The sequence below is a fragment of the Thermobia domestica genome, chromosome 13 (genome assembly GCF_964235325.1).
Source record: "Thermobia domestica chromosome 13, izTheDome1.hap1.1, whole genome shotgun sequence".
Lineage (NCBI taxonomy): Eukaryota > Metazoa > Arthropoda > Insecta > Zygentoma > Lepismatidae > Thermobia > Thermobia domestica.
The window spans coordinates 169,489,545-169,506,040 of NC_137466.1; the positions used below are offsets into that span (position 1 = coordinate 169,489,545).

General features: G+C 34.4%; 1 protein-coding gene across 2 annotated transcripts in view; it reads right to left on the reverse strand.

Annotated features, from left to right (window-relative positions):
- Positions 1-16,496, reverse strand: part of mTor (serine/threonine-protein kinase Tor) — a 144,408-nt gene that overhangs the window by 72,575 nt on the left and 55,337 nt on the right. For both annotated transcript variants that reach the window (XM_081736855.1, XM_081736854.1), the window contains exons 19-26: positions 15,485-15,598; positions 14,881-15,011; positions 13,159-13,363; positions 10,702-10,873; positions 6,454-6,634; positions 3,915-4,131; positions 3,267-3,452; positions 1,853-1,978 (exon numbers count right to left, since the gene is read on the reverse strand). In XM_081736855.1, the coding sequence (XP_081592981.1) occupies positions 1,853-1,978; positions 3,267-3,452; positions 3,915-4,131; positions 6,454-6,634; positions 10,702-10,873; positions 13,159-13,363; positions 14,881-15,011; positions 15,485-15,598 (1,332 nt within the window). The remainder of the gene's footprint in view (positions 1-1,852; positions 1,979-3,266; positions 3,453-3,914; positions 4,132-6,453; positions 6,635-10,701; positions 10,874-13,158; positions 13,364-14,880; positions 15,012-15,484; positions 15,599-16,496) is intronic.

A 16,496-nucleotide genomic window follows, 5' to 3' on the forward strand; every position in this document is an offset into this window, starting at 1 on the left:
TTTATAAATAAGACTATCGAGATATTGCTGAAGTGCAATATACCCATAGAAAAAAGTTGCCCATCCTGCATTTCGTGCGTGGTTGATGAAGTACATGCCTGATGAAAGACTTGTAAAAGAAGAACGAAGTAATTTGTTGTTAGTAACTGCATAAAGAATGACTTCAATGGCCTCAATGTTCATGTATTATTGCTTATTATTTATATTGGGCCTACCTATATTAGAGCTTGCAAAATAATTTACTTAGCGACAAAATGAGAAATTTTATATCTCAAAATGCGAAACTTTTAATTCCAAATGCGAAATGTTTAATTTCAAATTGCGAAAAACTCTTGCCCCTATCTGTAGTGCAAACAAAAACAAAATGAGTATGAGAGATAGTCTAGCATCCTTATATATATATATATATTGTACTTCTATGTGTCGTGTTGTATTAGAACTTTGATTAGAGTAATATGCACTGGAATATTATGACGTGTGTGTGAATAACTCATCCCTTATTTCGTATAACTCGACATTTTCAGTAATTCGCCACCTTCTCAGTCCACATTATGTCGAGTTTACAGAAATCTGCTGTAATACTCTAAGGTATGTAACTTTATTTTCTTATGATTATTATAATGATATTACATAAAAGCGACAAAATCTAGTCCAAGCAATTTAGAATTTTCTCTTTCTTTCTTTCCTGTACTAGCATTTTATATTTGAGTACAATTTTTATTCTTAAAGACAGACTATTTTTTTTTCTTAATGACCGCAATGTATAAAGTATATTAAAAATGAAAATCTATTAAGAGGGCAATGTATTTTTAAGATGTCTATACAATATGAGTAGAACAAAGAGTACTTGAGGAATTCGACAATTTCAAATCTCTGGAAAGTATTTTGACGAAAGACGCGTACTGAACCAAAGAGATCAGGTCGAGAATTGCTATAGCCAAAGAAGCATTCAACAAGAGAAGGTCACTCTTAACTAGCAGCCTTAATATTGGACTAAGCAAGAAATTGGTCAAGTGCTATATATAGAGCATTGGACTTTAGGGTTCAGACTTGGACATTACGGAAGTTAGAGAAGAAATATTTAAAGAGCTCCGAAATGTGGTGTTGGAGGAAAATGGAGAAGATACGATGGACAGAAAGAGTAACAAACGAAGACGTTTTAAAACGGATAGGAGAGAAGAGGACGCTTGCAGCCACCATCCTTCGTAGAAAGGCCAATTGGATTAGACACATCTTCCGAAGAAATTGTCTTCATACAGCCATAGAAGGAAAGACGGAAGGAAAGCGAGGAATAGGAAGAAGAACACAAGTGATCGATGATTTGAAAAATAGAAGAAAATACCGGGAGTTAAAAGAGGAAGCTGAAACTCGAGAAACATGAAATAGACATTTCCAGACCCAAACTGAAAATTAAGAAGGAAACAAAATCATTAGTCCCAGGACCTGCCAAAAGGTAGAATACTTAATAATAATAATAATAATAATAATAATAATAATAATAATAATAATAATAATAATAATAATAATAATAATAATAATAATAATAATAATAATAATAATCATAATATTATTATTATTATTATTATTATTATTATTATTATTATTATTATTATTATTATTATTATTATTATTATTATTATTATTATTATTATTATTATTATACAATATCCACATATTGCTTCATAAAGAACGTAGTTTCATTTAATTTGATTTCTACATGAAACTATAAGGTTTGAATATTTTCATATGTTTAACCAGTTTAGAAACTACTGCAACTATGCCTTATAGTACTACACTTGAGAACTTGTTACAATCATATACAGTATGTTTTGTTACAAAGAATTATGCTTACCAATCGTCCTGATTTCCTACAAAGAGATGCATATTTGAGCCAGGTATGCATATCTTCTTGAGGTGAAACTACTAACGTGCGCACTTGGATTATTCTCTGCCAGTCTTCTACCACTCTCTGGCATCCCTGCAAGTAGAAGAAATTATTGAAAATACTGTAGGTAGGACCTCATGCACTTGAAAGAATTATAACAAATCTATGCATTAAGAATGATTAACAATATCTCTAACATACTTCGTATTGAGCTTAACTGAAATTCTTACTAGTTCTTATTTTCACTATTTACTTACTAAACTCTTTTCCAATTACACACGTTATTTTTGACAAATACAAATTATATCCTATTAAATTAATTGAATTGAGCTGATTTTGAGTTTAATGTCTTTTGAGCAGCGAAGCTATATGAGACAGGACCTACTGGTTAACGTGAAATCCGAACATGAACTCCTGCCGGGAATCGGTCCCGGGTCTCCCATGCCCAAGGCGTGTAGGCTAACCGCTTAGCCACGAAGGAGTTCCAATTTACTTAAGTCGGAGACTATTTGTACTCCAGGTTTCAAGATAAGTTTTCCCCCTTGAGCCGATGATCCGTTTGCAAAATGTGATGCTCCGTATTTAGCCTGTGGTTTTTTTAAGTGAATTACAGCTCTGTTTGACTCATACCATTTCTTGCTTCGAGGACTTAGTTGTTCTTTTCTCTGCCTTATATTGACGTAAAGCAATCATTTTTTTACGTTGCGACCATATGGCACAGAAATCTCTGCTTGTGAATTTCCTCTTCTGGTGTGATGCGTGAAGGTCATTTCTGTGAAGTTCTTTCAATAATAACACCTTCTCTATACAATGTCTCCAGCAGATTTGCAAGCATGATTGAAAGCGACGGCGACGAAAACGTTTACTGTGCTCCAGCATCACACAAGGTAAATTGTAAAACACATTTTGAAACAACGAGCAAAATTTACGAAGAACAGAGCTTTAACAAAAATGCAAGAAAAGAAAATCTTTACGATAAAACAATTCCTGTTGCTTCAAACAATATTGGAAGAAACAAAACACCGAAAGAAAAGCATTTGACAACATCACAGTGATCGTTATTTTGTGGTAGTAATTATCTTAACATCGTGAAATGCAAGTCCTGATTGACTATATCGTCCTTTTTCTTCTCTTTTAAAATACTACAACAACATATTGCTCCTACACAATTCATATTGTTGAACCATTCTTTTCATAATAAAATATTTTTATAAAACTAAGTAATACAGCTTTTCTAATAAATAATAAATGTATAACATAAATAAACTAATTGAATTACTTGCCTGAAAGCACATTGTTAAAAAAACATACAATAAATTTATTTCTGTTGTCAGTGCTCTCAAAGTATATTATCTATTAAATAGTAGTAATTTTAGTTTACCTGCAACCTATCCCACCACATTTTTCTAATAGCAGCTCGTCTTTCAGGAACTAATCTGTAAAGTACAACTTCTTCCAACTCAGCTAACATTTGCACGGACACCATAGCTCCATATGCTCTCTGGTAGCTTTCTCCAGCCATTGCTGTAAGTTCTGTATCCAGTAAATCTCTCGCTGAATCTATTAACTATAAATAAATATATCGTAAGGAATATGGCACATACGCACAGTATATAAAAAATATTTCTAGGCTCTAATAGTAATAAAGTTCTTTAAAAAATTCTACTGAAATAAAATTACATTTAACATTACTTTTTTGAATTAAAGAATTAATTATAATCTTTGCAGTATTTAGGTATTAACAGTATGATTAACAGTACTTAGGTACATTAAATTGTATTTTATTCATGAAAATGAAGAAAAGACAAACTTAAGAAGTAACCCTAAAATTATCTCATAAATCTAAAAATAAAGAGCGGATCCTAATCTTTGTTATGACTATATATGTGGTGTCCTTGAAAGTGTACAAGTGAATATTACAAAAGATTTCAGAAAACATGACTGACTCTGTACAATGAAATATACAGTTTGTACAATAAAATGTAATGCAAATATGTTTTGAGGCATATACTATAATAATAACAGTTACCTGCTGTGCTAAGTTGTATTGTTCACTATGAACAGCTAGAACAGCACGATAGAAGGCGCCATCTTGAGTATCTCTTGGAATACAATTAACATATTGCTCCATATAATCCCATTGTGCTAATCCCCATGCAGCTGCGGCTGCCATTCGAGCCATTTTCTGTCGCCCATCCTCATTGAAATGTGTCCAATGTTTATTCGCTACGTCATGTAACTGGCCCCTAGGAAAGTATAAACAATATCAAAATACAAGAAATTGATTCAATAAATATGATAACAAGTGTTCATGAAAAGAAAATGATTTTTTTTTAGTTTAACGTCCCACAGTTATGTCCTTTAGGCTACAAGAGACGGGTGATTAATAAAAGTGAATGATTGCGAAATTAATTTTTTGTGTCCTTCTACCGGGAATAAAACCCAAGACTACTTGGACCAAAGACACACACGCTAGCCCCTAGACCAGTCTGCAGGGCAACAAGTGTTTTTATCAGTTTTGTTACTTATATACGTTAAGTTCCATCTGGATGACTAGAGCAGGAAGATAAACTAACCTCTAAACTTAAAGGCCGATAAACTACTCCAAAAAGTGATAATATGTAACACTATGTTTAATTATACAGCTTCGTACAACTTCAGGAAACTTAGGGCAAATTCTCTAAGCCGAACATAAGAACCAGGCCAACTTATCGATAAGATTTTATTGTTACATTAAAACAAGACAATTCCTTCACCTTGGATCATACTTTTTGGTCCAGTTTATTGATATGATAGAAGTCATGTTGGTATGGTCCATAGTGAAACATATAATTGGTCACACAAAAGCAGTACCTTCAACTACAAACCCATTAGATACTACTTACATTCTCAAACTGCCATCATATATACACATTAAACAATTATTTATCCTATTAACCGCATATATTTTGGCCAAATGCCACATCTTTGCATCTCATTTATCAACAGTATTTTGGTACATTAAATTGTATTTTATTCATGAAAATGAAGTACAAACAAACTTAAGAAGTAAACGAGTTCTGCTTCATTAGGATTTTTATTCTACAGAGTAGCGCACGGAATGTCATATCATTTAATTATCGGATTAAAACCAATTTTTAACTACTGGTGTTCAAAATGTGTGCTGCAAACGTCGGAAATGGCTCGGCTGTAAACAAACACGCGTGAGTATATAAAAAGAAGGGCAACGGGCGGTTGATGCTGAGCAAAAAGTGAAAGTTGGAGTGTTTTCCGCAGAAGCAAACTGTGTAGTAGAGATATAGGGATGCCTCGCTCTGGCAAAAGATGCAAATAAACAATTTAAGACTTTCACAATAATTTGAAACAAAGTTCTAATTTTGAAGAGAAAGAAACAGCGTATTCTTCAAACCAACACGATGGACTTCTGTAGAGCTGGAAATCTTATGTCGATCACTTCAGAGAATACTATATTCAGATCTTCACCTGTTTCCGTTCAAAATGACCATAAAACTTAAGGGCATAGGCAACGAGAGAACACTAGCTTCCATAATGGACAGTCGAAAAAAGAGACAATACTTCACAACATATAGTTCATTCAAGACAAAACTTACTTTCACATTAACTGTGTGAAACAAAATGCTGAATTCTGGAGGAGAACATCCTAACATACTACACAAAAAAGAAGGTTGTGGAGCAGTTGGCGTGTGACCCGCGATTTCGAACCATGGAATCATCGGCCCATATTTCTTGGATGAAATTATCAACCATAATCGATACAAAGCCATGTTGAAAATTAATTTGTCCCTCATTCCCTGGCAATAAGTTTTTCCTAGGAAAACATACAGGGCGGAGCCCGTCTACAAAGGGCAAATAACGTTCTTGATATCGTGAACAACGTATCTGATTTTTCGTGTGATGCCACGTCAATTTCAAAGCAAAAATGAGGGCAGGAACATGAACCCGCCTCACAATTCGGTCTCAAGTCAGTATGATTTCATATATACTACGGAAAGGAGGAAACTTTTTTTTTTGTTTGTTTGTTTGTTTGTTTGTTTTACACACCTCTATAGGTGCGAATTCTAATGCAAAGAATAAGAAAGCGATTGACTGGACCGAGACTCGAACCCGGAACCTCCGGCATATCATGCCGATGCATTAACAACTACGTCATTCAGTCCGCTTCCCAGAACATTCACCCACTTTCCCACCCTCAAAGTCGGTGCTCTCATCTCAGACCACGTGGGTTGTACCTGTGATTGGACAATTCTGTGTCCTTATACCGAGCATCTTCTGACGGTTGTGAATGAATACTGAAATAAAGTTTTCCAATCAAAAGGGAGCCTAAGTTATTTAGCCACGAGGGAGTCCTAACAATCTTGTTCTTAGATACTATCAGAATAAAATAACGCCAAAACTACAGTATTTCAACACAGGAAAATACATTACAAACTACGTAAAAATTTATCTAAGGAATATACCATTGTGCATAACAATGTGTTCTAAAAACTGCTTATATTTTAAAGGGATGAAAAATATATAAATATAATAAGAAACGAGATATTACGTACCATTCTCCTAATGCTTCCATACACCTCATCTGACCCAGTGCAAGCTCTATGTCGTCTGAATTTCCTTCTAGCCTTTCTTGGTAAGAATGCAACGCCTTCTCCCAATTATGCAATTTTTCATACCAACGCTCCTGTACTTTCAGCTCTGGATCTTGAAGATTCATTACATACTCCAACAAACCTACGAAGAAGTACAAATTTTTAGGGGAAAAAATAGTTTTTTTTTTTTTTTTTTTTTTAATTTTATGTAGACATTTGACGCACAAGCAATAACGAAATACATACGTTTTGGTTATTTATGAAAGGAAATGTTTTTAGAAGCAAACAAGCCTAAGTGAACCGAACTCATAAGCTCCTGGCATGTCAAACTGTGAAACACAACCTCGCAGAGTAGAGCCTGTGCTTGATCAAGCTCGTTACCAAATATAGTATCTTTATTCTTTAGACCATCAGATTTGGTTCAGATTCGACCAGCAGTTACTGAGAAATACAGTGCTATATACAAGCCGAGTCCAGTCTGGCTGAGCTCGGCCACCAAATATAACTATCTTTATTCATTAGACGATGGAGTACTCACCCCCTAAATCTTGTTCAGATCCGACAATAGTTACCAAGAAATGAATTGCGACATTCACACACACACACACACACACACACACACACACACGCCTGAAGAGAAATTCTCCAATACCTATGCCAGGAAATAATAAGTAAAAGTTTAACGTCGAACATTTTAGTTTCAAAATGAACCAACAAAGCATAAAAATAAATAAATAAATAAATAAATAAATAAATAAAATAAAATAAAATAAAATAAATAATAATAAAGATACTAAACGAATGCCAGGATTGAAGTATGATAATACCTGCTGCATTACAGTAAAGGACTGCCATTTAACTATTAGTGCCGCTCAACATCAGCAATACGATAAGAATGAATGAAAAGAAACAACTGTCCTAACGTACTAATGCGCTTAAACATTTTTCTATGCATCTATATGCGAAGACTCATAAGAAACTTATATATGAACCAGAAAGTAAGTGTTAGAATTAGGAACGAAATGACAGAGGAGAATGCAATTGGAAAGGGAGTTCGACAGAGATGCTGTCTCTCGCCAACATTATTTAATATTTATCTAGAAGAGATATTGAAAAAGAGCCTGCAAAATGAAGCTAGTAGGAAGTAGAATGATTAGGTGCATAAGGTTTGCAGATGATATGGCGCTTGTTGCGGAATCTGAAGAGAAAATCAATAAGATGATAGAAAACTTCCGAGCGAAGTAGCTCAAGTGGTAGAGCGTTGGCTTCGCATTCGGGAGGTCGTGGGTTCGAATCCCGCTGCCGACCATCCTGACTGAGGTTCTCCAGGGTTTCCCTCAGTCCTACCAGGCAAATGCCGGGATGGTACTTACTAAAGAGGCCCTGGCCGATACCTTCCCAAATCCTTTCCATTGTTATTGTTGTTGTTGGATATCCAGTGTAAAATGGCCTCTGAGCTGTATCTGGTGATTGTTAAATAAATAAATAAATAAATAAATAAACTTAAGGAAGGACTGTGAAGAATATGGAATGAAAATACGTTGGAAAGACAACGTGATTGGAATGAAGCAGTTGGTGTCAAAAATAGAGGTAGTAGGATAGAAAATAAAACAGGTGACTAGTTTTCGATACCTGGGTAATATTATTAATAATGATATGAATTGTGAACGTGAAATAAAAGCAAGGAAAGGAATGGCGAAAGAAGACTTTAGGAGGAAGAAAATGCTATTTTGTGGAACTTTGAATAAAGAGTTGAGAAAAACTCGTACAATGCTTCGTGTGGAGTATTGTTCTGTATGGGTCAGAAACATGGACATTACGCAAAAATGATGAAAGCGACTGGGAAGCTTTCGAAATGTGGGTGTGGAGAAGAATGGAGAAAATTTAGGTGGGTCGAGCGGAAAACGAATGAGAGGGTCTTAGAAATTGTGGAGGAGAAAAAGAACAATTTTAGGCACTATTAAGAAGAGGAAGAGAAACTGGTTGGAACATAGGCTACGAAGGAACTGTATTATGAGGGACGTGCTAGAAGGTATGGTGGCAGGAAAAAGAGGGAGAAGACAATTAATTGCACGGTATCAAAACAGGAAAGTCATACGCGAAAACGAAGAGGTTAGCGGAAGATCGTGGGAGCAAGAAAGCTTCTCAGTTGCGGCAAGTGACTTGCCAATGCTGGCAGAATACCTATGATGATATGCTTTCTGTGTCGTTGAATAATATTCAGTAATAACTGAGACGTGATAAAAGACAAATACCATATCAGTAAGTTCAGAAATGGTATTTTGTCCTTGTACCAAATATATGAACTTTATATTTGGAACATTACGAAGTTAGAGAAGAAATATTTAGAGAGCTTCGCAATGTGATGTAGGAGGAAGATGGAAGAGATAAAATGGACAGAGAGAGTAACAAAGATGTCTTAAAATGGGTACGAGAGAATAGGACGCTTTTAGTCAGCATCCTTCGTAAGAAGGCCAATCGGATTGGACACATCTTGTGAAGAAATTGTCTTCTTTATACCACCATAGAGAGAAAGATGTAAGGCAAGCGAGGAGTAGGAAGAAAAATGTGACTGATCCATGATATAAAAAAACAGAAGAAAATATTGGGGGTTAAAAGAGGAAGCTGAAGTTCGAGAAACGAGGAAGAAACATTTCCAGGCCGAACATTTACCCTCATTAGTTCCAAGACCTGCCAACAAGCACAATAATAACAATAATAATAGTAATATTTGAAACTAAAGCATCCCGAAGCGGGAACAGATAATGAATTACTTAGTAGAAAATGGTGAAAACACAATTATAATAAGGTACGTAATTCACATTATATACAACATATTAAAGAGAAAACAAACGATGGAATGTTTCTAACTTATGTTGCTGCCAAGTTCCAAAAGAATGAATTTTATTCACACAAATCATTCATTTCAAAATTTTTAAAATTTCTTGTCAATTACAACCATCACAAATTATATCGTCATCCGACGAACAATAAATAATTAAACTCACATTATTATTTATAATTTAGCACTTCTGATCAATCTCCTATACGAGGTGAGTAGTGATATTTTAGTGAACACTATAGCGCAAACGTACCCCATTAATTCCAGATATCGTTAATTTGAATTTTATATGGTACTAGTTGCTAGTCATTGTTTAAGTACAATCAACATCTGATGATCTATATGTTGTTTGCCTTGTAATTAACACGAATAAACGACAGACTTCCAATGAAATTACTTTAAATTAAATGAATGCATCTTCTGAATATTAAAAACTAACATAACATACGGGTAACAACAAATTAAGGCAACACTCGAACTGTTCTAGAATACTGCTTCTCGTAAGATCAACGAAGTTAAGTAGTGTCGAGTCTGGTCAGAAGATAGGTGGGTGACTGTTCGTACTCATCAGATGATGTTGGCATTGCAGCGTCGGCCTAGTGTCGTGAGACCAATTGGTGAGCTACTTGAAAGAAAGAAGTAGCGAACTCCGGTTTAAAAAGCTACCATTAATGGCTAGGCGAGCTGATGTGCTGACTACAAATTACCCCAAAGGAAGTTCCACAAGTCAGCTGGTAGGCCCTATCCCCCCTCCCCTAAAGACTGATGCACCAGAAGTTTAGTTCAGTTTTTTTAAGAAAAAGTTATTTTTTTAGGAACTGCGTTGATTTTAAATTATTCTGCACTAATTAACAATAAATTGTCATAGATAATACAAATGAAACATGGTTATGATTATAATGACAATATAAACAGTTCAAGTAATTAAAATTTGGATGCTTCTGGAATATTAACAAAAGATAAATAATACACATGCAAATTCTATAGGTTTGTCTAACAATATGATGCGAACTTACAATTTAAAATTAAATATTTCTTAGTTAGTTTTTGCATTATTAATAATTAAATTTTAAAAGTATGCATTTTTGCTAAAATATATATATATATATATATACAATATGATGGTTGTAATACTGTTGGGAGAACTGCTCGCGAAGCTAAATCTGGCAACATCTAACTCGAACTACGTGGCTACCAGATTTCATTCCGCACATTGTTATAACATAAATTGTGGTTCATTAGACTACCTTTTACTATTGAAACCTGGAGACTGAAGAAAAGATATACATTCGTAAAATATATAAACACAACATAACTTCCAACATCTACAGTTCCTATTCACAAAGCAGAGAATTCAACTGTCTTACCTGCAGCAGCTTCCTTTTGCTGCAATTTGTTGTTGATTGATATGAGAGACTCAAAGACTTGTGGATGTGGTCCTCTGTGAAACTCATCCTCTTTATAATGGAGAGCTTTGGCATATGCTCGACAATGCATTGCTCTTTCCCCAAGAATCTGAGGATCCAGTGGCAGTGGTCCCTAATTTAAATGATCGATATAAATATATATTATCGATTATACTACGTACTCTACTTAACATTAACTTTGTTCATATCGGTGTTATTGTTCACTAAAATCGAACCGGTTATGTTAACGGTGATCATCAGCCCAGCACCAGTTTTCAAAATATTGCTAAACTAGAAGAATAATACTAAACTTTCTCTGGGTGATTACGTAGTACTTAGAAAATGCTACTTCGTGAAATAATTTGTGTTGTCGATATGTTCCCTACAGTAGAGAAATATGGCAACAAATCAATTATGATGTTGTAGGTAATGTGACTGGAACTCGGCAAACTGGAAGAACTTCTCAAAACATTCATTAGTTCACTCAATAATATTATGTACTTACTAGAAAATTAAGGAGAAATTTTAATATTGCTTCAATTTCTGCAGTATCTTTAAAAATAAATAATAACAATAATAATAAAAAAAACTTATGAACACTTTTGAAATGAGTTATGTGCCATTCATACACAATAAAACTACGAACATATACTTTTATTATTATTATTTGAGCTGTATTTTCACATATGCACAACAGGAACATTTCCCGTAAAGTAACAGACCCGGAAAGTATGTTGAAAATCTATATTACATCACTACAACTAATTGTGCTTATTTGATGATCACTTTGCGTTTTAAATATGTCTATAAATTTCCAACAACCGTGGCAACCCATTTGTAACAAAGTTTTGAATATTTATAATTGGACCTTACTGAGTATCTTGACTTGAATCTTCAAGGATTATTTTTCCATTGTAAATTTTTTCTCCTTATAACTCATGAAAATAATTATGTACATAATGAATTGACTACATAAGATCTATACATGTTATGTACAAATTCTTCTTTTCAAACCGTCATTTTGAATAATGCATCCATGCTGCTTTGTTTCAGATATCAAAACTGAAGCAAAACAATTGACTGTCCACTTCGAACAATCTAAACTGTAACAATTTTAAGGAAAATCTTGCTAATTACTTTTTAATATTTATTCTGTAGATGTTTAGTCCCATATTATCAGTGTATCAGAAACAATATTGTGACTAAAAGAGTAAAATAATTTTTGAAAGTTCATTTCAAGATAATCACTAGGATTCAAACTGTGAATATACGAAACTCTCTTACAAAGGGACTGTAATGGTTCTTGCAAGTTTACTGAGGACAACATATTTAAAAGACAATCATCATCATCATCATCACGGGTATTCTGCCATTATTGGAAAGTCACTTGCTGCAACTGAGAAGCTTCTATGCTCCAAGGTCCTCCGCTAATCTCTTTGTCTTCACGTATGATTTTTCGCTTTTGATATCGTCCATTAATTGTAGTCTCCTTGCCCTTATCTCTCTTTCTTGCCACCATATTCTCTAGCACGTCTCTAATGATACAGTTTCTTCTGAGCCAATGTCCCAACCAGTTTGTCTTCCTCTTCTTAATAATATCTAGAATTGTTTTTTTTTACTCCTCCACCTTTTCATTCGTTTTCCGCTTGACCCAGCTAATTCGCTCCATTCTTCTCCACACCCACATTTCGAAAGCTTCCAGCTATTTCTCATCCTTTTTGTGTAAAGTTCATGTTTCTGACTCATATGGTACAATACTCCACACGAAGCATTTTATGAGTCTCTTTCTCAACTTTTTATTCCAAGTCCCACAAAATAGCATTTTCTTCTTTCTAAAGGCTTCTTTCGCCATTCCTAACCTTGCTTTTATTTCACGTTTACAATTCGTATCATTTAAAAGACTAAGTGATCGTCAAATAAGTACAATTAGTGTTAGTGCTGTAACATAGTATTTTCAAAATATTCTGCGCAGTCTCACTATTATTTTACAGGACATGGCATTAAATACAAAGTGGAAGTAAGTAGGCTCGATTGAACAGCTAGACATGATATCGAAAAAGGTCACAGCGTTCATCGGAATTATTAATTATAGAACAGATCAACTTTATGGTACAAAGATAAGTCTTCTGTACTTAGGAATGTTTCCATACAAAATCACTGAAGCACAACACATAAAACATAAAGCACAAAACACTACCACTAAATTACAGAAATACTGTCTCTTAGACGTTACAGAATAATAAGCCTATATTTTTAAACAATATTACCTTAATCTTTAAAAAGCGTAGTAAGAGTCAAGATGAGTGCTCGAACACATGATTGTTCAAATTCATCTTAATTTCCAATGTCATACTAACTATACTTACTACTTAACTCTACTTCCAGTACTGTAAGTCCTATACTTTTCACAAAGCTTACCTTATCACAGTGTTCCATGAATTCTGCTAGATTCAGTATAGTTTGTGTAATTTCAGGTAAATCAGGTACCATTAATGCTTGTTCTAAACTCTGTATTAGTTCATCTTGTTGCTGTTCACTTAATTCTGTCCAACACGATACAAAAGCAGCATTGAACAAATCCCTTGGCAATTGAGAATACGTCTGTGCTAATGCCCAACAAGACCTACAGAATAATAATACCTTTATACATGATACCATAATTCTACTAATTGAAACTAACACTAAATGAAACATGACACACAATATACACTGACGCTTCTCCATCTTAGAATTAAATAATTTACTGTGTCTACTTATTATTAAAATTCTAGATAACGATCAGTATGACGCAATCAGTACTGGAAACCTTTACATTGGTAGCGGAGGAAAAATTTTGCAAATCGGCAAGCCTGATGTATTTAAAGGTATCAGCTCAGTACACGGTAATTCCTGATGGGATTAAGAAAGAAGAAGAAAATATTAAATCCACATTCAAATAGCAAAACAACGACATCATCCATTCATCTACGTACCCAAGCCTGATAAACTACTTTATGGTACGTTTGTTTAAATACTTAGTAATCTTATAACAAAGTCTTTAGCAAAGTCTTTCTCTCAGAAAGTACAAGCTATCAACATTTTATTCGTACAGTAAATTTGCTATTCCCTTATTCGCTTGATTCATTATTTATAGAATTAGTTTAGTTTAGTTTCGGAAATTACCAGTAACTTGTTTCAACTTAATGTGATGTGGAAATAGGTAAAAGATAGTAGTAAACAAATGTTTTTCCATTGAAAAAGAATGAAAGATAATCCGATTCACTAGAATACGACATAAAAAGTTTTAGTTGTGCATATAATCGATATTATCTGATGCAAGGAAATCTTTCAACAATTAAACAAGTCCAAAACTCTTATAGTAAACAAACAAAAAGTGGCAATTAATTTCCAATTCTTCTCTTTCAAATTCCATGTATTCTGCCCTGCTAAGCGAAAAGGCCTTATCTCTATTTCACATACTTTCGAAAAATAAGCAAAACGCATTTTGGCTTAGGCTGTACGTTCAAATTAGTTGTATTTCAGTAAACCTTTATTAAATATATTTTCACGATCTAAAATTTGTGTGGTAATACAGTTAAATATTTTTTCTTATAAATTGCAACTTAAGGTCTTTTTCCTTACTTTCAGTTACAGTTTTTAATATAAGGTAAACACTCATGACGTCATTACCCCCTACCTATTGGTCAAACCACGTCAATTTCACTTTAGATAGATGTAGAATTGTACTACGGACATTCCCATACCAATATCTCGATTTTCCAAAAATGTGGAGTTAAGGTCTTTTCGCTTAGGACGGCAGTATTATTAACTTTTGTATTTTACAAGTCGTTGATTGAATATGTGAAAATTTGCAAAAATTCCATTATTATATTTTGCATTTTATAAGTCACTGATTTTATAATTTATTGGAAAAGGCCATATCTATGTAAAAATTGGAAAGGCCATATCTACTTAACATGTACTTTTATACCAAAGACAAGGGAATAAGATTCGAACAAACAATGATCACATTTTCTGAGTTTCGTCGGTGTGAAAGAGCAATACGTGCAATTGAGTGAAGAAAAAATTAAGCATAATTCGAAAGGGAGAAAGGAAAGAACTTAACTGACGGATGAAAGTGTCAATAGAAAATAAAATTACCTTAGTGCGGGAGAAGGAGATTCTTTCAACAGTTCTATACTTAAACGACGTAGCCATTCCAACCAGTCATCCTTCGAAACCCGTCTTGTTGCGGTCCAGGCTCTTTGTAAATTATTGGCTGATACATGGAGCTATAAATGAATAAGTAAGCAATGAAGTAAGAGAGTTTTGTTCTAAATCAATATTTAAAACACGAGAATATAAATTTCTTACAAATATAGTAAACAAATGTTTTTCCATTGAAAAAGAATGAAAGATAATCCGATTCACTAGAATACGACATAAAAAGTTTTAGTTGTGCATATAATCGATATTATCTGATGCAAGCAATTATATATATATATATATATATATATATATATAATTGCTTCTGATCAGGTTTATTTGACATAGATTAGGGTGAATCGTCAAAGTTCCTATTTGTTTGTTAGCATTTTAAAGGTGTAACAGACTCTCTCTCTCTCTCTTTATATATATATATATATAAAGATTATGAGACAGAAGGCAAATCATTAAAACTGAATTACATGCCCTTACTGATGGTAATAATTTGATGTAGATCAAATCGTGTTCGGTTAACTTACTATATCACATACGAACTCACCCTTTTAATTGTTGTAGTATCTGAAGATGTCAAAGACATATCTCTATTTCTTATTCGGTAATGTCTATGCCTTGCCAAAAGGAAGTCTTCCTCATCCTCTGCTATAGTTGATCCCTAAATTTTAGAAAGAAGAAAGTACCCCGGTATAAGAAATATAATAAAAACAAAGCAATTAGAAAAAAATCGAAAAACTGTTAACACACACACAAATATATATATATCTGTTTGGACGAGTCCATATGTATGTATGTACGAGGGACGTTCAATAATAACCGGAATTACTTTTTTTTTTCAGGTGTTGCCGTGCGCAGCTTGGCATCCGTGTCCCATCCTGTGATAGGGTAGTCCTGACACTTTTCTGCAACAATATGCAGTTGGGAGATTGAGTTTCAGAGAACGGCAGTGGACGATAAAAACAAGTCTCGCAGTGTACAGCTGGCAGCCCCAGGGAAGCAGCACTGAATCATCAAGTTCCTACTGAAGGAAGGTGTGAAACTTGCTGAAATCTTCAAAAGATTACGAGCGCAATATCATCCACAAACACCTGCACAAGGAGGGGGTGATATGCACTGATTTTCTGGCACGCGGGGCCATAACAAATGCGGCATACTACAGCAACCTCCTTCGGACCAAAGTCAAAGAGGCTTTGAGAAGAAAACTGCCACAGACGGTGAAGGATGGCATTATCAACCTGTATGACAACGCGCGTCCTCATAAGGCCACGACAAGAGTGTCACAGCTATCAGCAAACTTGGTTGGGACAGACAATACCCGTATAGCCCCGATCTGTCGCCTTGCGACTTCCATCTTTTTGGTTCCCTTAAGGAGCACTTGGGGGGACAAAATTCCACACCAACGACTAAGTCAAAACGTGTGTTCTGAAATGGCTGAAAGATCGTCCCCAAGAATTCTATGCCGCAGGGATATGGGCACTCCCACATCCATGGGACAAGTATGTGCGTATACATGGGGAGTACCTTGAAAAGGAACAGTAATTGATTCGGATGTTGTG